The 26,321-nt window shown below is 43.8% G+C and overlaps 1 protein-coding gene across 3 annotated transcripts in view; it reads right to left on the reverse strand.

The window, feature by feature from the left end:
* Positions 1-805: 805 nt before the first annotated feature.
* Positions 806-26,321, reverse strand: part of Eif4e3 (eukaryotic translation initiation factor 4E family member 3) — a 66,398-nt gene continuing 40,882 nt past the window's right edge. For 2 of the 3 annotated variants that reach the window (XM_028773055.1, XM_028773054.1), the window contains exons 3-7: positions 16,803-16,897; positions 15,353-15,413; positions 11,834-11,900; positions 8,005-8,160; positions 1,043-2,814 (exon numbers count right to left, since the gene is read on the reverse strand). In XM_028773055.1, coding sequence (XP_028628888.1) covers positions 2,768-2,814; positions 8,005-8,160; positions 11,834-11,900; positions 15,353-15,413; positions 16,803-16,828 — 357 coding nt within the window. In that variant the 5' untranslated portion in view covers positions 16,829-16,897 and the 3' untranslated portion in view covers positions 1,043-2,767. Of the gene's footprint in view, positions 2,815-8,004; positions 8,161-11,833; positions 11,901-15,352; positions 15,414-16,802; positions 16,898-26,321 lie in introns of all 3 variants that reach the window. The other variant, XM_028773053.1, reaches the window with a different exon arrangement.

Consider the following 26,321-nt stretch of genomic DNA (forward strand, 5'->3'; position numbering starts at 1 on the left):
ACCTTACGGTTTCTTAGTCTTGTTTTCCTTCTTATGTTTGTTCCCTGTCAAGGGGACCATGAATTAAATTACAGCATTGCATGTTTGCTGAGTCAGTTCAGAAATAGGGGATGGCTAGGGAGAAAGAGAACATCTTAAAAACATCCAGGAAGCGCTCACAGAAGTCACGGAAATGTTTCAGGGACAAGTCTTTCGTGGCTCCTACTTCTGATTCAGTGGGTGCATCTCTCTCAATGGAGGCAAAAGCCGATACTATGTCAATCAAGGGGATAGTAGGGTAGAGGAGAAAACACATTGGTTTCAGCCAGATTTCCTGGCTTGCCTCAAAGACTTACAGGAGAAGGAAGCAAACCCCTTGGTTTCCTGTGTAGCACTCTGCAGAGCAGCCAGGGCTGCACCTGCAGGACTTGGCTGAAGGACCAAGATTCTACTGCATTCTCCACTTGCCCCAGCAGCTGCCAAGATGGCTGAACTGCTCTCACACTGAGTCACGTGCCCAAAATGTTGCTTCCATGTCCCCAAGCATCAGCTTCTGTCAGGAGGCAACGAGAGGCTTTAAATTGCTTAGGTCAGCTTAGTTCTCAGTCAGTCATGACTAAAGATTCAATTAAAACCATTTCCAAAGCAGAAGTTGACAAAATCTACTCAAAGTAATTCAGAGTCAGGTTCTGAACGTCAGGTGGGTTAAATCCTTCTCAAGGTTAGCATTTTCCAAAGAGAAACAGGTGCAAAAGTTCACTGGGACAAAAAAAAAAACAAAATAAAAACAAAAAACAAATCAACTACTTTGTGTGGTTGTCATGTTTTGTGTTTATAAACAATAGAAACTCGAAAGCATTAACATGAGCCTAACATTCCTATTTATTTTACTTTATTTTTACTTCAAAAGCTACATACATGCAAAAATTGAACATGTTATCACAAATGCTTTAAATAAAGTTCAAAAATAAAAATTTCTCAAAATTTATTTACTTATGGAAATATATATATATATATATATATGACAATTATAATATTGAAGTCAATTATATCCTTTGTGCTAATCCATCAGAAAAATACTTATATTATAAAAAGGAATTTCATGTCTAGAATAAGTTTTTAAATCCTTGAGTTATAGTTTTAAAATAAGTTTAGAAACTGTTCAGAGAAATGCACGTCATTTAGACAAACACTTCCTGGGATTTTTCTAGAAGGATCCAACACCCTTATGAGTGAAACTGTTAATGGACTAAGCTTGGAAAAGAAGTACCTCTTGAATTCTGACCGCTAATTATTTTGGCTGTGTGTGTTTAGCAATGCAAGTGGAGGCCATGACTTCTATAAACAGATGCTACTGAGAGCCATCTGAAATATCTGAAGGGGGAATTTTAGTTACAAATGCATGCAGAAGGCTTTGAGTAACCCCACCTCTCCTTCCCACAGTGCAGGGGGAATTAAAAATTCGCCCTTTTGAGATGTATAGAAGCTGCACACTGGTCTGGGGCTCTAAATCCAAGCCAACAGGAGAGCAGCCCTTTCTGAAGGAAAATTCCCAGGGAGTGGGGTAAAGCTGAGAGGGAATCAGGAATGTCTGGGAGGAGCGGTGATACTCTGAAAGGTTTTCTTCTTCTACTGAAACCAATATCTCTTTGGTAATATAATCCAATATCTAATAACACAGTCCATAGGAATAGATGCACTTAAGGGCATCTGTGTGAATGGCTAGGTGCTTCCTGCAAAATGTGCAGATGAAGGGGAAAGACACCTATGCTGGAAGGCCATTGGTTTTCAGAACGGACACGTGACAGGAGCAGGACAGAGGGCTCACTTAAAAGATGTGAGAATTGGTTTGGGTAAACATGCTGCAACTTGGAAGAAGCTCTATGCTGTACAAGCTATATGCATTGCCTCCCCTATAAATCAGAAATATAAGGTTTCCTCTCAAGACAAATCATGGGGCTTTTGTTGAAAAGGTCAGATATGGGATTCTGGTTAGAAATACTTGCACCGTGAGCCCCAAAAGCCTAGAGTTTGATTTGGAGCTTGACCCCCAATTGTGATGAAAGTTTTCATGTTAGACAAACCAACAATTTCTTTTCCTTATACTGCTTTTTAAAGGGGTTTTAAGATGTGTGTGCTGTCAATGAGTATGCTTTCTATGGAACACACACAAAAGAAACAATGCCCAGCTCACAGTATGCAGGGAAGTGTCACAACAACTTATCAGAAAAGGGGTGTTGCTAGGCTAGGCTTCCTCCCAGTGCCCCATGGCTTCACAGGCAGTCCTGTGGCGATTATGCAGATGTTCCTTAACAAGGTACAGTAGAGTCACTGAAGGGGAAACCCAATTCTTATGCCTCAATGAAAGGGTGTGCAGAAAACAATAATTACCCTGAATAAGGAATCTTATGGGGAGGGGGAAGAGTGCAAAAAAACTCAGAGAATTTGGAAAGCTTTAAAAAAAAAATTCTTTCTTTCTTTCTCTTTCTTTCTTTCTTTCTTTCTTTCTTTCTTTCTTTCTTTTTCTTTCTTTCTGTCTTTCTTCCTTCCTTCCTTTCTTCCTTTCTTTCTTTCTTTTTAAAGCAAGTGATACGATGGCAGAAACCCACACATTCTCCCCCAACCCCACCTGCCACTTTGAGTCCTAATCGCCCAGACTGCAAGGACAGAAACCCACTCTAAATGGACCAGCATCGGGCTTCGGCAAGTCTTCTCTTCACTCTCCCTCCTGTTAAGACCGTTTCCAAAACCAATCAGCAAAGGACAAAGAATTCTTTACAGAGTGCAATTAGTGTTTTCCACGTCCACCTTCAAAAGCATGATGCTCTTCATGGGCTAAAGGACAGAAAAAAACAAAAAAGAAAAGAAGGAAAGAAAACTTTAAGCAAAGGCTGGGCCAACCCTCCGCTAGGCACCTCATTCAGCTTCCCCAGATGTTGGCAAAAACTCAATACCTTTTTTTTTCCTTTTTTTTTTTTTTCCAGTAACTGTTAGCTAAGGCGTGCATTTCCTGAGAAACGTAATAATGAAAATTAAAACAAGGAATAAACAAGCTATGGGCTTGCTGCCTGTTTCTTCTTGCTGTGCCTGGGGGCATGACTCATCCACCCAAGCTGATGAGGAGAGTATGCTGGGCTCAAGGCAAACGCTTTAAGGGGCTAAAAGGAGCCCCCCCAAAATGCATGGGAAGGGGGGAACCCATGACTCAAGACAGAGCCATGCAGAAGCCTACCTACAAGAATAAAATAACACAAAACAAAACAGAACCACACAAGAGGCGGGTAGGAATTATATATTACGCCCCCTGCTTCTCATCACCTTCCATAAAATCAATGGATCTATTATTTTTCCCAACCTTCAGCCTGCACCTCAGGGATTTTCATGGTTTGTCTTGTGGAATTACTAATTAGGAAACTGACTATAAAAAAGTATGTTTTTCAAAGACTTAGACTTTTTAAACTGGGAGATGAGAGATGGGAGGCCCCTGAGACACCCTGTAACACAAAGGGCCAAGTTTGACTGAGGGGGTGTCTCCCTGCCATTATGAGGCAAGGTGTGACACAGCCAGGGGTGTTCAGTCCAAGTGCTTCCACGCACTGCTCCAGGCAATAAAGGGAGACACAGCTGAGTGCTCCACCACCTCCATGAGTGCTCCACCTCCATAGCTCCTCCTTTTCTTGTTTTTAATACAGACTACCTAGAGGAAGCACAGCTGGGCTAGCTGTCCTTCAAGATCAGCTCAGGTAGCTACTACAAGCAGCCATTCATCTGGATAAACCACTGGGAAGGACACACCTTGTAACTCCCAGGACGACCAGGATTGGTGACCTAACCTCTGCCCAAGAATAACTGCCCATCTCTTACAACTCAAGTTTCTAACTGAGTATTTAACTTTTAAAACATTTTCGTTATTTGGGTATGTTCTGCATGCACAGGCATACTTGCATGTGAAAGGGATAGTGTGGGATTGGATGGATGGAGGGAGGGAGAGAGGAAGGGAAGGAGGGAGGAAGGGAGGGAAGGAAAGAGGGAGAAAAGGAGTGAGGGAGGGAGGGAGGGAGGGAGGGGAAGAGGGAGGGAGAGAAGGTGAGGGGAGAGAGAGGGCAAAGAATAATCTTGCCTGATATTCCTCAGATGCTATCCATTCTTATGTTTGCAGACAAGACCTCTCACTGGCCTGGAACTTGCTAAAGGCTAGCCTGGCCAGCAAGCCCTAGAGATCCGCCTGTCTCCACCCTCCCAGTGCTGGGGTTCTATGTAGATACCACCAAACTCAGCTTCTGTGTGTGTATGTGTGTCTGCATATGTATGTGTGTGTGTATGGTGTATGTGTATATGTATATGTGGTGTGCATGCTTCGTGTATATGTATCTGCATATACATATATGTATGTATGCGGCATGCATATGCATGTCTAATATGTGTGTGAATGCGGATATGATGTGTATGTAGTGTATGTATAGATCTGTGTGTGTGGTGCATGTGTGTATGTGGTATATGGTGTGTGTGTGTTGTATCTTTACATATGTGGATGTGGTGTGTAGATGTAGGTGCTGTACGTGTATCTGATTGTGATGACTGGAGGCTATGGAAGGACGCTGGCTGTCCTGCTTTGTCACTCTCTGACATATTCCTTTAGACAGGCTTCCTCACTGAACCTGGGGGAGGATTAAGGCCAGAGAGCACCAGTGAGCCTCCTGCCTCTGTCCACACAGTGCCACACAGGTTAGTGTGTGTGGCGGTGCCCAGCTTTTCCCATGCTGGGATGTGAACTCAGGTCCTCAGGCTTCTGTAGCAAGTACTGTTTCTGAGCCATCTCTCTAGCCTCAGTGATCTTCTTTAAGCACTGACTTTTAAGTTACATGTACTTGTGTGGGGGTGTGCACATGAATGCAGGTGTCTGTAGAGGCCAGAATTAGGTGTCAGAGGCCTGGACCTTAAGTTCAAACAGTTGTAAACTACCTGTCCTAGGTGCTGGGAACTAAACTCAGGTCCTTTGCAAGAGCAGTACACAATCCTAACTGCTGAGCCCTCTCCTCTGGCCCTGCCCCTTACTATTTTTAAGTGTGATTTCTGGGGATTGAACTTGATCCCCTTACAGAGCTTACTCCTCAACGCTAATTCCTGTCTTTAAGAAAGATGTTTTAGGGAAGACACTAAATAAAACATAGACTGGTGTTCAGTGAGATATACTGTGTCTCAGGGCCAATGTAAGGAGCCACAGGATGACAGCAATGCTGATTTGCAAATTAGGACTCCAAAGACAGTGACAATGTAAAGCTTTTCCTATCTCGAGGTGCACAGGGTCAGGACAGCCATAGCTGAAATCCTGAAGTGTCAGTGGTCAGAACTTGACAGCAGATACACTGCAGCACTGGGGGCTGTTTGTCATCCCTGGGGCAACAATTAGAGGACTGTTCTCAGATCCAAGAGCCAGCAGACCTTTTAGTAGTAATCCATGCAATTCCTGATTGCTGAAGAAGCTATGGAAAATATGAACTCAAATAAGCACTTCCTTATGCTATCCAGCTGCTGATGGGTACTCAGACTTAACACCGATACGATTTTCACGAGTCACAAAAACAGTTTTGCTTTTTCCCAATTCTATGAAACTGTTGAGCCTGCTCTCTGCTGCACCCACATGGCAGGACTGAGACAGGAGGGAGCCGAGAGGCTGGCTCAGCTTCAGGTCTGGGCTATTCCACCCCTGCCCTCCATAACGCTCATACCACATAAAGGCCTTTGGCCTTCTGCTCTCCAAGGAAGTTAATTTTAACTAGGGAGGGTGCGTGTGTAAATGGTGATTTTTCTCACTCAAATCATCTATCTGGATAGACAAGAAATCATAGGAATGCCAATGCCCAGCTCCCTGTCTGCCCGCTGGAGGTCAGGACCAGATGGTCTGGGATTCATTTCGGTCATCTAGCCAGATAGCTTCTGCAGACTCCAGAAAGCCAGGATCCCGCTAACAAGACAGAGGTGGTATAAACTGGCCACTTCCAGCCTAACTCACCAGGGACTGTCCCTCACCCTGTGAACCAGTTTCTGTCCAGGGCTCATTTTTCTAGATCACTTCTATAACACATGCCAGCAACTGTGCCAAGTGAAGGACAGCCTGCTTCATGTCAGATAATACAGGGAATTCCAAGTTTTTATGTGCACAGTCTGAGGTTGTAAATGTTAATGTGTGTCATTAAAAAGTAGTTTTCTGCTTAGACCTGCAGCTACTTCCTTCTGACTCACATACCTGACAGTGTTAACTACCTGCAGGGTGTCTGTTCAGCTTTGATTCAGCTGACCTGGGTGCAATTTTCTTTCTCCTTGCTTAGTGTCCCCCTAACCCTGATGTCTCTTTCCAGCCACTCCAACAGCTAAGCCGTGAACTGCCTGCCCTTGGTCGTTCTTGGGTGACTATACCTTGGCTTTAAAGTTGGGCCCTAATTATCTAGGAAGATATCCACTTTACAATGAGCTGCTGACCAGTTTGCTGCCTATCAATTTGTTCACAGAATTGTAAAGCAGAAGGAACCTTGGAGATCATCAGAGACCAACCATCTGGATACCCAGGTGAGAAAGTGAAAGCAGGGCATTTGTGACTGCTTGGGGTTATACTGTACAAGTACAGTAAAAAGCCAACGACTCCCAACTGTTCTTTCCTCCTCTCAGTCAAGTGTTGGGCAGACTCAAGTATGGGCCTGCTTGAATTTGATGCTAGCTCATGCTTCCTTTTGCAGTTTCTGCTGGTTATTCTTATGGACTGGAAACAAGAAAACACATTGGTATCTGGGGTGATCTAGAGCTGACCTGTCCCTAAGGAACAGGAATGACACTCATGTGCCTGTCCTGTCTCCACCCTGCACAGCCAAGAGCAATGCTCCAGGATGCATTTTCTGCCTCTTTCATTTTAGACTTTCTATCATAGTTCAGAGGATCAGCACCCCCTAAGTGCACAGAGTGAGGGATCCGTCTCCCTGTGTGGATCCTGATTCTTTTCTGTTGCCTACAGAACTCTTCCCAGGAATACCTGGGTGTTCATGGATGCTATAACACTAGGGCAATCACAAAATTTGAATTTTTAAACTCTTGACAAAGAACAGACTAATGAGACAATGATGACGTATATTTCAGAGATTCTAAGATGCCTCTGCTCCGTCCCCTGCAAATCTCCAAAACTCAAGAATCAACAATTCATCCTGGTTTAACTGAAGACCATTTCTTGGTTTTTTTCTTTCATTAAATAATAAAATAATACCGTATATTATGTTCAAAAGCACCTTAGAGTCAATGAAATATAACAGTAAAAAAAAAACATGGGTTAGTGATTCCTAGAACAGTTTGGGACATAGAAAATCCATCACAGATGTCTGTGGGGCTGTCAATCATTTCCTGTAACTCACTGTATCAAACACTGGTTCCAACACACTAAGATGTTCTTGTTATGAAAAGGATGAGTGTCTGTGAGGAGCACACAAAGGGAACGAACACACATCACAATGGAAACAATGGGTCCACACACTGTTTACACCAAGAGTTGTGTGCACCACTGCATGGGAAGTCTTGGTGACTCTGCCACAGTCACCACGATGAGGAACTGTCAATCATACCTGAGCTCCCCCATAAATACAGATGGTGGACATGATAAATCCCTGTGTGGGACGGATGCTTGACCATCTGCCTGCCAGCTCCCTGAGTGACTTTCCTCATTTGCCCTTGTTATTACTCCCAATAGATTAGCACTTCTTCTGACAAATTTAAGTTCAGGTTCAACTATTTGAAATAATGAATACGGTGTATAGTTGCTTTTCCAATTCATGCACTTAGGGAAGAACAAAAAAAAAATCTCATTTTAATTTCTGAAACTAAACTTGATTTAAAAAGAAACACTCAGAGAGCGTTGTGTTGAACTGTCCACTGCGTGAATAGAGTTTTGAGTGGTCCTGCCTTCGTCTCGTTTGTGATGTGCTTCTATCTCTACAAGTCTGGCAGGAGGGTCTCGAAAACAGCGGTCGGAAATGGAGCACTTACGTTTATAAAACACTGCTTTAAAAGATATGTGGGGCAGGAGCTGGTGGATCTTCTCTAGCACAGTAGCTTCGCCCACTAGTGAGGCGTTGACATTCCAGACCTGGACGACATCCTCGCGGTCCCGAACACTCACGCTGACTCCTATAATCTCGTCATCTGAGGGGAAGAGGGGGAAAGACAAGAAGTAGGTAAATGATGACAAGCTGGCCTGATCACATCTATGCTCCCACCACTCTAGCTGTGAGTTACAGACAGGAAGGGGACCTGTCGTGAGTGACTGCTTCCGTGGGGGACCTGTCGTGAGTGACTTCTTTCCGTGGGGGCTGATAAGGAAAGTCAGTTCAGCACAGCAAGAGCTGCTGTGTACTTAGCCGGGGATTCAGTAAACAGAGTTTTCAAGCCAAGTGAGTCTCCCAGATAAGGAATTTTACTCTTTTAAACATGTTACCCAAAGCTTTCTGTCACTTTCTGACTCTGTTTGGATGAGACTTTTTCTAAAATAGGTTGCATAATTCCCTGCCCTCTGAGAGCCAAGTGAACTCAGATGAACTGTTTGCTTGAAGCCTGGCCCTCTCTGTTAAGAGCAGTAAGACTTTCTGTGGCGTCCTGCTAAGCTGATGAATGCTTTGGGCCTGTTAGAACGATCTGCTCCAAACCTCTTTGGACCCAGACTCTGTGTCCAGTAGCTCCTCTGTTCTGTGTGCATTGTCTGCTCCTTTCCTAGTTGCTCTGCCCTCTGGTGCTTCCTTCTAGCAATTCCCCTTCTGACTGTGTTGAATCAGGGGTTAAAGAGCTGACAGCTACCTGTTAGCATTACAGGTACACTAAGTATCTTCTGAGTGACCCTACCATTCCCACCCAGCCTATGATCATTAGGCATCATGGAGGCTTTAGCCAACATAGGGTTAGAATGGATGCCCTTGAGCATGGCAGCTGGATGATGAACCTACTGTACCTTTATGGTCCTGTGCAGCTGCTCTGTCCACACTAATTGGCTGCAAACGGATAGAAATTGGGCTTTTGACTCCAAGTTTTGCATGTTCATGACACATTCATGAAACAGAGACAGCTCTCTGTATCTGCATACTCTGTGCCAATAAGTAGCAAGCAAGAGAGAGGCACTACCACAGTTAGGGAATTTTATGTTAGCTGATACGTGTTGTCTAATTTGCCATCGACCAGAGGTTGAGATGTTCATGCCACTGGTTTTTCTACTTGATTCCTGGACATTTGGATGTGTTGCTATTTAATATGATTTACATAGTGGCATACCCAGTCTACTGAGAGAAACCATTTTCTGTAAAATAATTCTCCTTTCTCCTCCATTTACCCCTTCCCTGCCTTCCTCTCTGCCTGTTTCCTTTATGAATTAACTTGATCAAGGCTATGGTGCATATTCTGACATCTTGTGAACATGTATGTAAGTGCTCGAAACCAGACAGGATTAGACTATGGTGTTCAAAGTTGGATTGAACCAACTCAGATGGCACCTTATGAAGAAAAGAAAGAGGAGGGAAGTTAGAAGGGCAAAGAGCATCAATGCCCTGCTTCTAAACATATAGACTGTTGAAAAGGATGTGATGACTTTGTTACTTGTTGCCAGGCTTCACAGCTATAATGTAGGTACATTTCTATGCCTGCAACACATTTAAACACAAGTTAAAAAAAAAGCAAGACTGTATTTGCTCATGGCATCTCTCATCTCACCAAGATGAGATAAGATGATAAATTTCATGTAAAAATGCAATTATTACATTAAAGAAAGAGGTGACCCAGTGTTCCACTCTTAAGAAGGGCCAGGACACCACTGACCCAGTTTTGGGGGAGATGTGAGTGTTCCCCAGTCCTTTGGGATGATTCTTTCACACACTACTGGGAATGGGTAAGGTCAGTAACAGATGCCAAACAGCACAAATGGTCACTGTTTCACTTTGGCCTGGCTTTTGGCAGGCAGGAGTAGCTGAGTTCAGACCTTTTGCACAGCATTATAAAAGGCCCACAGATCTTATGAGAAGGCAGGCCCATGGTGAAATGCATAATGTTCACATGGAGAATTGGCCAGCCACATGCAGGCTGTGGCAGAGCCCTGGCAGCAGAAGACAGTGGGGCCAGGTGGAGCCATTGCTTGAAAATGTTCTGTAAGTGAGGCTGAGAAAGATTAGCTGGTTGCCTCAAGTCTCAGAGCTGGTTAATGGACGGGCTGAAGGTTAATAGTTAGTAGTGTCCTTCTTTCTAGTCAGCCACAAAAGAATTGACCTTCTCTGCTCATTAGTGGGTATTTACTATTACTCATGACTATTCCAGGACTTCTGTGTTTAGAGCTACACACAGAGTATACTTCGGGTTGGGCGATATAAAGTTATTAGCTTTTCTCCATTAGAACAGAAGAGATTTGCACTTGTAAGCCCATTTTATCTCAATACATACTCTGAAGTGAGTAAAAGCGGTGTGAAAGGCAGTTGAGCATCCCCACAAACCTCCAGGCAGGTCAATGTGAGACTGGTCATGGGTCTGTCAGGGTGAAAAGAGCTCTCAGAGACAGCCTAAGTCTGAGTGCCAGCGGTTATAAGCCAATCCACAAAATACAATACCAAACTGGGAAATGAAAGTGGATAAAACTCTGAACCAAAAGCAGCAGAGAACAAAACAAAACAACAAAAACACACAAAATTTTAAGTGTATCCTCAGAAGTTTTAGAGAGCCCCAAGAAGAAAAGAGACCCCAACACAAGCAATAAGCCCTCTCTGAATGGTTCCGTGATAAACAAAAAGGGCTCACAGAGGGGAAGACATGTGGGTGTGGTGGAGCTCATGGCTAGAGCATAAGGTCCATGGTTCCAGCCTTAATACACACATATCTCAGAGGGGCTTTCTGAAGACTACTTAGCATGTCAAAGCCTTCTGCAGATGTAAGAACAGTGAGACACTGTTGTCCCCAGAGTCTGTCTCTCTGTGTGCAGAGCCAGCAGAACAAGTGGAAGAGAATTAACTGGGAAGAATGAAGAGACTGTGCCTATTTACCCAGATCCACTAGGCATGGCGGGCACTGTCCCCCTCCCAAAGATGAGGCAGCTACAGAAAACCTACCACAAATCATGCTAGCTCGATGATAAAGATTTACCTTTTCTTTCTGCCTGTTTATATTAGATGAATAGCTGCAACTGTTGAGAGGGAATAATGTAGGCACATGTACATACATACATACATACATACATACATAATATACATACATACATACATACACACACATTTATGTATGTTTTTATGGATGTAATATATAGCCACCCCTTGGTATTTATGTAAGATAAATTCTAGATCCCTTCCATACCATGACAATTTAAGACCTTTATATAAAATGTCATTTGCACATAATACTTATTTAGGTATCTATTTTGGAGCAGTTTGTTTTTGTACACCAGGTGAGCACTCTACCACAGAGCTATATTACCAAGCCAAGCTTATTTTTGAATCATCTCTTTTCTACTTAGATTTAATGCAAATGCCATGCAAGTTGTTTGCATTGCTTCTTGAATAATAAGGAGTGTGTGTGTATGTGTTTATTTCAGATCCTGTTCGTGCTGTGTTTTGATCTGTGAATCCATGGATGCAAGATCTTAAGAAAGGAAGGGCTGACTGTACACATATAAATATGCACATGTGCTTATATACACAAATCTCACACCACAGAAACAAGTCTAAATTACATCACAGTTACAAAATCAATACCTTGCAGGCAAGCAGAAGGACCAGACATAGAATCAAAGGTCTGTGAATAACAGACATGAACCGAGCATCCCAGGGCACGGACAAATGGGCTGCGGCCTCCCTACCTGCTGCGGCACAGTCTGTGAATTGCTCCCCAATGGTCGCCAACAACAATTCTTTCCAAACTGTAGACTAAATGTATTAGAGAATAAAAAGAAAAACAAGGCAACGTTTAGGCAATTATCATCAGGTGCTAAGGAGACACAAGCTCCCCACCCCCAGTTGGAGCCTCTAAGTCATCAAAGTGTATATGTGCAATCAAACAAGTATAAGACCAGCTTGCAAATGACTCTGCACACACAGATTCAAGGGATCCAGGGCCTTCACTGCTAGTGAAGCTCCTGTGAACTCCAGAAGAACTGGAGGGGGTGGGGGAAGCCTTCAACTCACTTCATTTCCCATGGCTTTTAACTCTCAAAGTGTTCAAACCCATTACATTTGAGTGCCATTAGTAAAATTCTTCTCTTTGTTTTTCTCCTGCAGTTGATATGGTACTTAAAATGTTACCACTTAAGATGTTACTACAGTCAAGAATGTTAAGAAACATTGTTATTTACTGAATGCCAGAGACTTGCAAAATTCCATTCACTGCTGACAGGTTATTTACACTGAATGATAAATTTATGTTCTATTGTACATGCACAATTTCCCTGGAAGTGCATCCATTCTACTCTGCCTCCTGCCAATGAGAAACACCAGAGCTCCTTCGATGAACATGTATTAACGCTGTCAAGTAAACAGAACCCACTCTCAGGACACTGAAGGCTCAATGGCTCTCCTGGTTGTTCCCATGGAAAAGGTCTAGGCTCCCCCTTGCCATGGTTCCTAGGCTTTGAAGCCTCTCAGAGCTCAGTCTGAATCCTGAGAAGTTGCTCACTTTACTCTCTGTGACCTGAGCAGGCCATGAGCTGCCCCAGCTTCCATCTGGGAGGGAGAACAACAGAACTGACCTCAGGGGGATGTTGCAAGCATAGTATTTGTCAGAGACTGCTTCACACAGTGACTGCAACAAGAGGGCTCAAGAGTTAAGACTGAGCCATAAATAGCCACATGCATCCATATGCCAGGCGCTCAGTACACATTAACTGTAACAATGCTTATTATTACATTCTAATGAGCTTGCGGCAGCTGCTTCTCTTTTGACCTAGGTGACAGCGTTTAACTAGGGAGCTGACGGTGAACCTGGACTCCTAGAAAGGCTCAAGTCTCCTTTCCTAGACCTTTCCTTCTCCCATCTGTCCAGCGTTGATCTTGAGCTCCCTAAGTGACGAAGCTGGGGTGGGAGAAGAGAGCATGGAGAGGGTGCCTTCGGGCTACTGTTGTGCATATAGGCAGCTCTAGCCTCCCAGAATTCTAATGGGGGGGAGGCTGAGACATAAGAGCCCGGCACCTGTCCCGACAAAAAGTGTATCAGTGCCTGAATGTGGCCCTGTGAGCTGGCAGGGTGGGCCGGAACAAACTGCCTTCAACAGTTTTCTATGGGTGCGAGTACCATGGCGGCTTCCACTGAGTTCCAAGTCTAGGGTGAGTAAATAAGGCAAATAAATATACAAGGCTTCGGGGTTGCTCCCCATCACCTCAAAATAAATCAGCAAATACGTGAGGTAACGCACATGAGGGAGCACTGGGTGAGGTTTAAGAAAATCTAGGAGTCTCTTGCACTTCCCTGTTTTCTGCTTGCCCTTTCTTAGGAGGGCACAGGGTGTCATACGCCTTGCCTGGCTCCCATGCAGCTCTAGTGTTTTCCATGTTTGTAATGTTAACAATCGGATCTGCAGCCTTGACCAATGAATCTGGTTGTAACTTGAAATGTGTGCTCACAGAGAGACGACTCCCACCCATGTGTGTGGTGTCCCAGAAGTATTTTAATTCTTTGAGTATAATTGCATGAGAGGAATCAGAAAAAAAAGTCCCTTCTGTCCATTTCATTTCTAATGATTTGTATTACTTATATATTGATTGGGGTGTGCATACATGTTAGTGTGTGTGTGTGTGTATGTGTGTGTATGTGTGTGTGTGTGTGTGTGTGTATGTGTGTGTGTGTGTGTGTGAAGGGGCACATGTGTGTGTGTGTGTGTGTGTGTGTGTGTGTGTGTGTGCAGGGGCATGTGGTAGCCTGGGGTTGATCTCTGGTGTCTTCCTCAGCCACTTTTCCATCTTATCTTTTTGAGAGTGAAGATCTTTCACTGAACTGAAGCTCACTGTTTACCCAGACCAACCAGCTGGCTGGCAAGCCCCAAAGGTGATCCTGTTGCTGGGTAACACTGGGTAACAGGTATTCACAGACACATGAAGCTTTTCCACACAGATCCTGTAGATTGGAACTCAAGCCCTTATGCTTCTGTGGCAAGCACTTTAGCAAACGAGCCATCTCCCCAGCCCCTATTTTCGTTATTTTACACAGGGTCTCACTGAATGGCACATTAAGACTTGAACTCAAGATTTTCTTGGCTCTGTTTATACCTCCTGGGATCAGAGGGATGCAATTCCATGCTTAGATCATTTTGTCTGTTTTCAAAAGAGTTTTTTTGTCTTTTCCCAGGGCTTAATGGATGTTCATTTTTAAGGCTTATGCTTTACTCCCGAGAAATCTAGACTGCTGAGGCTTGCCCAGCTCCATGAACCCCAATGAATGGGGAACCCCTAAGTGTCTCCATTTTCCATTTCATAGTCTCCACAGTCTCTGGCCAGGAGAGCAGAGCCTTTGGTGGGAAGGATCCTGCTGGCCTGTGGCCGATCAGTGTGCCTGTGTTAGGCATACCTGGTGAGGGAACAGCAGCCATGGAGCTCCCAGAAGGCTCTGCTCTAACGTTTATAGGCTCTAGACCTTGATGGCTATATGACACAGCGATGTCACTGCAGGATTTCTGTAGATGCACAATTATACTCTTTCTTTCTTTCTTTCTTTCTTTCTTTCTTTCTTTCTCTCTTTCTTTCTCTCTTTCTCTTTCTCTCTCTTTCTCTCTCTTTCTCTCTCTTTCTCTCTCTTTCTCTCTTTCTCTCTTTCTCCCTTTCTTCCTTCTTTCCTTTCTTCCTTCCCTCCTTCCTTCCTTTCTTTTTTCTTTTTTTTTTTTGTTTTTTTGGTTTTTTTTTTTTGTTTTTTCGAGACAGGTTTCTCTGTGTGTAGCCCTGGCTGTCCTGGAACTCACTCTGTAGACCAGGCTGGCCTTGAACTCAGAAATCTGCCTGTCTCTCCCTCCCAAGGATCAAAGGTGTGCGCCACCACTGCCCAGCTCTTTTTTCTTTCTTTCTCCATTTTCACATTCTTGAGACAAGGCTTCTCTGTGTGGCCTTAGCTGTCCTGAAACTCACTTTGAAGACCAGGCTGAATTTGAACTCAGAATTCTATCTGCCTCTGTCCCCTCCCCCGCCCCCGAGTGCTGGGAATAAAGATGTGAGCCACAACACCTGTCTTTTTCAATGATACATGTTCAAGGTGATAGGATTCAGTGATCATCACCAACGGCAGAAGTGAACTTCTCGACCTGGGGCTGCCAGGAGACTTCTGGATAGGCTCACTGAAAGGCACAACACTCTCAAGCCCATGCCCAGGTGGTTCTGGGAAATTACCAGCAGAGACCTACCGTGCTGTCCTTGGGAACTTTCATCTTCCACACACCACCCTTTGCATTACTCTCCTCCTCCCTACAGCAAAGAACAACATTTAAAGTCGAGCTCCACGATGAAGGAGTATTTCTATTTCCATTTAACAATAAACGATGTGGGGAAAAAAAAGCACACAAGTGTTTCTGAGTAAACGTTCCCCAGTTCTGTGATCAGGAGCAGAGGCAGAAGAATGAAAAAGGAAGGGAATGGAGATGAGAGAGGAAGCAACATGGAACTAGCAGTGATGGGGATGAAGGTGGGTGGAGGGATATGAGGTCCTCATTTTCAAGGAGGTGGTACCCAAGGGCTCCCTGACTCTCTGGGGATGGACAAGTGATGCAACCACTATGCAGGTCTGAAGAACTATACATTCCAAAGCATATCCATGATACTGCCTCATTTAATTTACATCAAACCTGGGGTCACAGACTTAACAGGTGCTCATGTGGGGGACCAGGGTTTAATAGCCTCTTCCTGTCTAGCAAAAGCATGCCAAGTTCTATGTAAGAGGGCTGATTCTGTATCCTAGCTTTAAAGACATGCTACGTTTAAAGATCCTAGGTTTGCTTATGAGATTGTTTCTTCCTCATTTTCATGGTTGACCAGGGATGGAGAACTGACTCATAGTGAGCCAGTGGTGGCTTACAGAATGCCGACAACTGATAAGCTTGAAGGGTGTAAATTAATACTGGTGATATAGGTCTGTCATCCCAGCTGTTTAGGAGGCTGAAGCAGAGCAATGACTAGTTCAAGGCTTATCATGGCTACAAAGTGAGTTCAAGGCCAGCTTGGGTAACTTTGTCAGACCTTATCTCAAAAAACAGGATGGGGGTTAGGGGGAGACAAGAATGTGGATGTAGCTCAATGGTACGGTGCTTACTTAGCATGTGGTATAAGGCTTTAGGTTCAGTCCCGAGAGAGAGATCTGTCTTCCCATAAATGGGAAAGTCTAACTTAAACTTCAGCCAACAACGAGAAAGCCAAGGAAGTATGAAGGAGAGTGCCAGAGTCTGGATGAAACCTGGAAAACCGGATGTGGGGACACCAGCCGTACCCGTGGACTTCTCAGCTACAGGTTCCCACTAAACACTACTTGGTGTTTGTTTAATTTAGGATTCTACCATTCACCGAGAAATGAGCTGAGACAGAATCTCATTCTCCTTTCAAGTAAATATCTGTGAAGGGTTAAATGATGTGAGGATTTATGGGTATTAGAGGCTCAGGCTGGGCAAGCTAACTGTCCAGAGCCCTCATACCACATCAGGTAACTATGGTAGCTACGGGAGGCTCTCCTGAGGCTTGGGCCCTTGGTGAGTAGGGCATGCTTGCTGCTAGAGGCACACCATAGGCAAAATGGGTCCTCATGAGGTTCCCAGACATTTTCGTTGCTGTCCCAGCTTGATCTTTGGGTGAGCCATACACACTTACCAAAGTGGTCGCCTCTCTCCTCTCATTAAGTGATAACTGCATCTCAAAGGCAGGCTGGTCACAGGAGGGATGTTATTGTACACGCTCCAGAATATCTTAAAAAACAAAACAAAACAAAATACTTTGTTTAATAAACCCAGTATTGATTAGCTATGCCAGGACACTATAAAATTAATGTGTTAGAGAAAAAAATTGATTCTCATTAATTCCTAGCTACTTGGAGTAGATTTTTCTCATTAGCTCTTTAAAATTCTTAATGCAGAGCATTAAAACATTGTCCCTTCTAGACATTAGGCTAGGGTGTATGTTTTAGAAAGCTGTTGTCATGAAGGGAGTATCCCTAAGCAACGTGTATACATAAAACCAGAAAGGTAATAACGCACAACGCCAGGGCTGGGGTTGGTTGGTTTAGATTTACCTAAGTTTATGTGTTATGACTCTCTTGCTTGCATGCATGTATGTGCACCATGTGTATGCCTGGTGCCTTCAGAGGTCAGAAGGAGGTGTCAGATCCCCCTAGAACTGAAGTTATGAATGGTTGTGAGCCATCACTCAGTTGCTGTGGACCAAACTTGGGTCCTCTTCAGGAGCAACAAATACTCTTAACAACTGAGCCAGCTCTCTAGTCCCAAGGACTGACATTAATCAAAAATTGTTTTTCATTGGAAGTTTTTGTTAACTATGTAGATTTCAGTTGCCCCTGTCACATGAGAATATGAGATGGGTTTGTTAATCTAAAACTCGAATATATATGGAGCCTAGGTCTTTTGTTTTGGAAGACTTGATCAGAAAGACTACAGAAAAAGCATGCTCTGTATTCTACATTTCAATATAATTTCATCTAAAGTCCTTTGTCACCAGGTTGGAGAGATGGCTCAGTGGTTCTAAACACTTGCTATTCTTACACAGGACCTGGGTTTTCTTCCCAGTGTTCACATCAGGTGTTTTCAGCCACCTGTGACTCCAGTTCCAGGGGTTCTGACATCATCTTCCGATTTCTGTGGACATGTGAACACACATGGTACACACCCGGGCAGGGAGGAGCACACATATTAACACAAAAATTAAAGATCCTCATCAGTTCTAATTTCATCATGAACGGAGACTGGACATAAATAAGTTGACCCTGTAAAACTCAGCTTCTTGAAACTGTAGGTCATGATCTCATGTGGGCTGCAAAGAACCTGGCAGGAGGAAAGGGCTTCTAACAGGCAGCAACAAAATAATGCAAAATAAAATGCTAAATGCACAGTGAATTAGGAATGTCTCGTGGAGCACTTGCCTGTGTTGCTCATGTGACTTCGCTACAGTCTTCTTTCTGAACACACAACATGTGCACTTTGCATGTGCTTTCTGTCACAGACTGTAACACTAATGAGCATGCCTAGACACCTCCCCTCAGATTTGGGAAGAATGAAGGCTATCACGGAAGTCCTTATACGTATGAAATCTTCTGCACTGATAGATGCATAATGTTTAATTTTGGAATCCAAAGACTTTTATACTTTCCTACCATAATTCCTCAGCATGCAAGTATCAAGTTAGTACGTATTTGGATTGTATTGTATTAGAATGTTTGGTTTGAGGGCTAGTGAGATAGCTCAGTAGTTAAGAGCACTGGCTCTTTTTACAAAGGATCTAGGTTCAATTCCCAGCACCCACATGGCAGTTCACAACCATCCATAACTCTAGTTCCAGGGGATTTGATACTCTCCTCTGACCTCTGTGGGCACCAGGCATACATATGATATACATAAAGACAAGACATGCATACATGGAAATACAAAAAAAATTTAACATGTCTAAGTTTTGAAAATTGACGTTTGAGTTACTTGCTTGTGTTTCACTTAAAAAAATCATTAAATAATTTTTGGCTTGGGATTAGGATAGAATTTCAAATTTCTTTTGAAATAGCTGTACAAACACTTTTGCCATTATATAACATAGTATTCTCAGAATTATTATAAAATCAAATGTCTATCGAGTCTGAAACATTATTGAATGTACTCTATGTCCTGCAATAGCAAATCTTCAGCTAAGATGTATTCTTTTAGATAAAATTACACCCATCCCATTAGTATGGATATTTGCTTTTGTCTTTAGTCAATGACAAAAGTACACATATGTACTAAATAATTGCTTTAAAACAAATATTCTTATGATACACTATCCATAATTTTTAAAATGTGTATTATGTAGCTTATATTCCTATATACTCTATGTTTATATATATACAGATTTACATACTAATCCATGCATATATGCATATACACATACACACACACACACACACACACATATATGTATATAAAATTTGTTAGATGCAAAGGTTCAGGAGTGAAGACAGCTCCAGAGGCCCTGTTCTAAAACATACACATATTCTCAAGGGAAAGAGTCTTGTAACAGATGTTCTGACAGTTATGGTACTTAGTGGAGCCTTCAGTGTGATCACTAAACTGCATTTCCTTGTAATGGGCTCTGCCAGGAAGAGGTCTGCGGTGCTTTGCTTGGGGCTCAGGGTGGAGAAGGAAGTCAGAGGAATCACATTAGATGATTCTGTCCCTCTCTCTTGTTCTTCCTACAAGTATCAGAGAACAGCTCAGCAGCCAGGCCATAAGGTACCACGAAGCAATATACAGGGACTTCAGGTCTGTGTCTTTGTCGAGGCAGCCCTCTGACTTTATACACACAAACGCATGAGCACATACACACATACAAACACAAGCATCCAGAAACACACACACGCACACACACGCACAGAAACACAAGGATCCAGAAACATATGCACACACATACACACAAGCATACACAAATACACCCAGCTGAATTAACTGCAGAGATAGTAATAACGCACTGAATGACAATCAAAAGCCATATAGATAAAGTATGTGTGGTAGACTTATCAGTGGGGAATCTACCTCAGCACTTCAGGAGCCTTCTACTTAAATGGTAATTTTGGCAATCACAAAATTAGCATGGTGCAACAGTAGATCCTCTAAGAGACCTGTGTCCCTGTGGAGGGCTGATGCTCTCTGTGTCAGTGCAAAAAGATTTCTATGACACCCTGGCTTCTGTCTATGCTGCTGCTGTGAGTAGGCAGAGCTGGAACTTGATCCCCAAAGCCCCTGTTTTTTTTAAACTACTAACCTATTTTCTTTGATGATACTACTATGTGTTGTTTTGCACATCTTTCTCTAGTCTTAGGAGTCACAGACAAGTCATATGTAGAGTCACAGAAGGAGGGATACCTGTTGACAACCAGTCAGATGCCCTTTTCTCCACTTACTTTGGTGATTCACATAACTCCAGCCCAAGACTCTTGCTGTGACATGGTAGTGATCTCTGCAGAATCCATGGACAAAATGATGCAAAATCAAAAACCCCCTTCTCAGAGAAGGCCGGGAGGATGCTGCTGACAGCAAACCTGGGCTCTGAAGGTCAGCCCTTCCGAAGCTCCTCCCACGGTATCCCAGCCAGGCTCCTCTAGTCCTGACCTTTCGCCTAGCATTTGAAGTACTTAGAGAACAATACACAGCACACGTTTCTTTTATCTCAGAAATGAGAAGAGGCCAAAGGGCCCTGTTATGGGTAGTAGCCTTGGAAGAATAAAAGCAAGGACATCCCTGAGCTTGTTTACTTTGGTGAGTCTGACAGGAAGAAGAGAGACCATCACAATTCAATGGTGGACTGAACTTGGAAGATGTTTATCATTGCACGTGCTTGTGCTTGAACACAGAATGAGAGAAGTTGCAAGAATGCTAGTGGGAAGAGACCCACTTAGAGAGCACACGGCACTGAACAGCTGTCTCCCTGTTGTTGCAAACTTCCCTCTTCTGTCCTCTATTTATCTGTAAGTCTGGTGGAGAAGGAACCTGAAGGAGGAGCTAGCATTGCGTGCTCCTGGAACCCAGTTCTTCCCTGCGGGAGGCAAAGGACTGACGCAGTGTAAGCTTGATGATTCGCAATGACTGTCTCCGAAACACGTACATGTTACTACAGGTTCAACTTTGTAAGTAAATTTCCAGAGGCACCAGGCTTACAGTGAGTCTTCTTTGGCCTGTGACGAAGCACTGCAGTACAGCTAAGCCCAATGCTTCTTAATGATAGGTAAGTGCTCCCCAAGCCTGCAAAGCCTTAATGATCGCCCAAGGGCCAGCAGAGGTCTCCACGTTGGCACCATCCATTCAGTCAACATTGCTGGGCACTAGTTGTATGCAGGACACTGTGATGGAACTAAGTTAATGTGGAGGACAGCTGTGGTCACAGGGGCCACTCACTGCTTGATACGTTTTTACCATCATTGTTGCTCTTCTCCTTAAGGAACTAAGGCAGCCCAGACCCTTGACCAATGAAGTCTAACACCTGGGTTTAAGGCACTGGTTCTTGCTGTGCAGCGCTGGCACACACCTTTAATCCTAGTGTTTGGGAGGCACTAATAATTGGATCTCTGTGAGTTTGAAGCCAGCATGTTCTACAGAGTAAGTTCCAGAACAGCTAGGGCTACACAGAGAAACCCCCATCTCTAAACAAAAACAAAATAAACAAAAAGTACTGGTTCCCAGAAAAGGTCAAATAGCCATGAGACATCCACTCCACCCCACCTCTATGTGTGCAGTAGGAGTACCACACCACGACTCCCTCGGGTGATTCAAAGACAGTACACTGACAGCAGCAACGGGAGATCTACAGAAGGAAGACATGGTCAGTCACCAAATATGGCACTCTACTGGTTGCAGTTAGAACTATCCTACCTGACAGGTTTTTTGCCATAGAAAACCACTCATTATCAGTAAAGTTCACAAACTCACTCTTCGGTTTCCACCTGAAATGCTCTAAGATGTGAGAAAGGAGAAGTCTTGATAAGTCTTAGACAGATGCTACTTATTGACAGAAAAGAACTAATGTTTATCTTGTAAAACAACAAAAAACTAAATAAATAAAGCCATCCACAAATGATCCTGGAAAGAAGGAAGTGGGGAAGGTAGGAAAGGCAGCTTGGTGGCTAGTATTGGTTGTCAACTTGACCATGTCTGAAATGAACTAAAAATCCAGAAATGGAAGGCATTCCTATGAGGCTTTTTGGGGTTTTTTTGGGGGGTGGGGTGGGGAGGGGGCTGTGTTGTTTTCATTTGGCTTGGTTTAAAGTAGGTATATCCATGTCTAGTCCAGATCATTAAGGTGGAAAGACATACATTGTTTTTTGTTTGTTTCTTTGTTTGTTTTGAGACAGGGTTTGTCTGGTAGTCTTGGCTATTCTAGAACACACTCTGTAGACCAGGCTGACTTAGTCACATGGATCCGACTGCCTCTGTTTCCCAAGTGCTGGACTAAAGGCAAGCACCACCACTACCCTGAAGAAGCACATCTTTGATCCCAATCTTGAGACTGGAAGTCACATTTTGAATTGGGGCCATACCTTCTGCTGGCAGTCTATATAAGGACACAGGGAAGATAGAAGGTTTTGCTCTTTGCCTGCTTGCCCATGCCTTGCTAACACATCCATTCCTTCACCAGCAGTGGAGCCTGCTTCTTTGAGATTCCAGCATATACTGAAGACCAGATGAGACCCAGTCTTGTGGACTGAGCAAGTACTAGATTCTTGGACTTTCAAGTCACAGCAGGCCATTGTCAGATTAGCTGGACTGTACCTGTCTGTCAGTCAATAAATTCCATATTATATGTATTATATAAGTTCTGTTACTCTAGAAAACCCTGACTAATACAGGAGGGAATGACGAGATAAAGAGAAGAGGAAAGGGGAAACAGAGATGGAGAGAGGGAGGAAGGAGGTAGGAAGAGGGAAGGGGAAAGTCAGAGGGAGGAGCAAGGGAGAGAGAAGAAGAAGGAACAGAGGGTGTGAAGGGAAAGGACAGAGAAGACAGGAGATGGAAAAAGAGGAAGAGAAGAAAAAATGAGAGGGAGGAAAGAAGGAATGGGTCCTGTTTTCTTCAGTGTTGCAGCACGTATAGAGGAGAGTGTTTTTCCAGTGAATAGCCTCCAGGGCTGCCTACCCTCCGAGTCTCAGGCACTTACAGGAAAGACTGCTCCAAGAGCTGAGAGCGCAGAGGCAGTCTCTTTCTTTGGCTGGACTTTTTAAACTCATAGCAGAGCCCAGGTTGAAAGCAGAGAGTTTATGGTTTTTGAATAGTCACACCGCAGACAGAGACTTTGTTGACTTAGTCTGAGTTGAGGAGAGTAGAGTCTGAACCTTAAGAAGGGGGAGGGGCCAAAGTCTGGGGAACCCCTGGGCAGAGCAGTGTACAGCTGTTTCCTGGATACGGCCCATAAGGCTGAGGTTCCTGCTGCAGGTGTAAAGGACAGGAGAAGATAAGACACTAGCCGAGAAGGCAGTGTTCTTGTAAAAATAATTTATTTTATTGTATGTTTTCCCTGGAGTTTTGCCTGTATGTATATCTGTGTACCATGTGAGTGCCGAGACCACAGAAGTCAGAATTGGGCATCATATTCCCATGGAGCTAGAGTTACAGATGGTTATGAGTTGCCATGGAGGTGCTGGGAATTGAACCCAGGTCCTCTGGAAATGCAGCCAGTGATCTTAACCACAGAGCCATCTCTCCAGCCCAGGGGTTTGCCACAGCTTCAAAGCTCCTTTTGCTCTGGGATGATACATGAAGGTAGACAACATTCCTAACTCCCAGCCTCCTCCCTGCCATGCTGCAGAATGGGGTTGACAGAAAGCATGTGGGCAGTGGGACCTGAAGTCTGGATGTGTGTGCACCCAATAGAGGCCATCATGATCTGAGGCCATGGCAGGGCCAAGGGTGATGGGCAGCAGACATGTGCCTGGTGTGCTTCTACAGTTCATGCATAAAGGAGAAAAGGGCACAGAGATGCCCTTGAAAGACTTAACACTGGAAGACTCCAAGTTTTACATTAAAAGTGACTAAATTACTAGTAGTTTGTAAATAAAGTTTTATTCACTTCTCATCCCCACCTCTTCAACATACACAATGGCTTCTAGTGCCACAAGCAGGACCAGGAGCAACTTGTCTTAACTGTAGCTCTGTATAACTGGGTTGTGACTATAGGTACTGGTTTCATTATATATACAGGACATCAGTACATTAAACTTGGATGGACCATACCAAGTCCTTACCCTGTTTCCCTTGTTTTTCTCCTTCTTTCTTCAAGGGGGCTCCACATCCTTCCATGAAAGGGTGCCACCCACCATTAGCATCATGTTACACCCAGGGCAGTGAGTACCGTGAACTCACCTCCCCATCATCTCCATCAACCCTGACCTATGAAACCTTTGAGATGGGACAGTTCTTGTTCCTCAGGCTTTGGAAAGAAATCTGACTTAATGACCTTTAATAGCACAGCACAGTCAGGTAGCCTGACCTCTAGACAGTGGACATGCACTGCTATTTAGAACAAATTAAAAAATCAATTAAGTGCATGTGTGTGTGTGTGTGTGTGTATGTGTGTGTGTGTGTGTGTGTGTGTGTATGCGTGCATGTGTATGTATATGCATGCACTTATGGAGGTCAGAGGACAACTTGTGGTATTTGGTTCTCTCCCTCCATCATGTGGGCTCTGGGGTTTGAGCTTATATAGTCAGGCTTGTCAGCAAGGGTCTTTACTTGCTGAGCCATCTCATGGCCCCACAATCTCCTACTATTGCACTACATGGGATACTCATAGTTTTTTAACTTTAGTGTGATGGATATATATATATATATATACATATATATATATGTATATATATATATACACATATATATATATATAATTTTTGAAGATATTCTTGTTTTGAGGAATGATGCTGAAATTCCACTTACAGAAAAAAAAAAAACCCATCAAGTTTCTGTTCTTTGAAAATGTTAGTACTAAGTCGTCTATGGGATGCCCTGGATAGGACATAGGAGAGGTAAGACCAGAGGGGCCACTCATGAAGATGACAGCACAAACTACTGAAGTTTGGTATGGAATTCTGTAAAGGGTGCTTTAAGAGTCAACAGGCGGGCACTGCGGAAAAATGTGCTATAAGCCAACCCTCCCAGAAAATCACACTGGACTGGTAGCTCTTCATTTTCCCCTAGGGTAGACTGGGCATGCTCAGAAACCATGTTCTCTTATGAACTTTGCTCACTGAGGATGCAGAGACACGAGAGAAATGGGCAAAGTCAATATATGTCCAAAAAGTGGCAAAGACATTGACGTAAAGAGTGCACTTCTCTGGATGCCTCTCCTGCTCCAACCCTCACACAGGGGAAGGAAAAAAGAGCTGACAAAGAAGCAAAGGAACTTCCAGCCTTAGAGAGTCTACGGTCAGCTGTTTCCATTGAAATTTTGGGTCACATGCCACCCAGTCTCAGTTTAGATCAAAAAAGAAGATGACAATTGTCTACTACTCATATCAAATGGGTGGTTTTTAAATCTCATCAAAACATACATGGGGAGGAGATTCAGATACCACTGGACAAATGTTTAGATAAACATTATGGTAGCCGAGTGAATTAACGTCAACATACAGTCAAGGAATAAAGACAGCAGGAGCAAAGCCTGTCCCCTCGTGTGCTCAAATGCTATGGCCCCTGCCAGTTCTTAAGCATTCAGGGACGTTCCTGAGATGCTAAAGACAAGCACAGCCGAGTTACCAAAAGTTACAGGCAAGTCAAATTTGTTTTTATAAATAAAAGGTTTGAGTGGTGCCACCAGGGGAGTCCCCGCTTGACGTGAGTAATTGTGAAGTGGTGGCATATAACATTCTTACATAAAATGTGACTTGGGGTGTTTGCACCAGCGGTGTGAGCCGACGGGTGATAAAATGCGAGCGTACTAGCGGCATCGGCCTCTTCCTGTGCGGTGAACTATCCCATCCTCACCTCAGCATGTGAAAATCTCTGTCATGATTATTCTTGCTTTGAAGATGAGTAAATAAGGTATATAGAGATTTTAAAAAGAAAGAAAAGTGTGCACATGCTACTGAGTGCTACCTATGGCACTGTGACTATCCTACATCAGAGCCAGCATTTAAGCCAGCAAAGGGGTAGACTCCAGTAACCTAGTAACGCCTGACAACGTGCTTCAAGGGCTTATAAACACAAGCCTGGCAGAGAGCTACATCTAGTCTCTTACCCCCAGGCAGCCTCATGGAACAGCACTGTTCTCACATTAGTTGTATAAATAAGGAACTTGAGGTGTTTCACAACCTCTTTTCCATTGTTGTCCCCTCCCACCATCTTTGAAGAAATCCTTTCTAACTAAGCTCTGAAATATTTACAAATCACAGGGAAGCCCCGTGTTTATCTATGGGCTGCATATCTGTCTGTGCTTCATACACACAAAGATTCAGATTTGGTCCTGGACCTCCTAAGAACCAAATTTTTGCCCCTCTGGGAAGGTGCAGCTGCCAGTGGATACAGCTTTCTGAGAACAGTGTACAGAGGTTCAGGAAATCCGTGCATGCATTCACCTCTCAGTCATTCACCTCTCAGTCATTCACCCTATCCTTCCTTCAGTACCTCAGTCATTCATTCACTCCATCCTTCCTTC

This window comes from Grammomys surdaster, unplaced genomic scaffold, assembly GCF_004785775.1.
Source record: "Grammomys surdaster isolate TR1022 unplaced genomic scaffold, NIH_TR_1.0 220, whole genome shotgun sequence".
Classification (NCBI taxonomy): Eukaryota; Metazoa; Chordata; class Mammalia; order Rodentia; family Muridae; genus Grammomys; species Grammomys surdaster.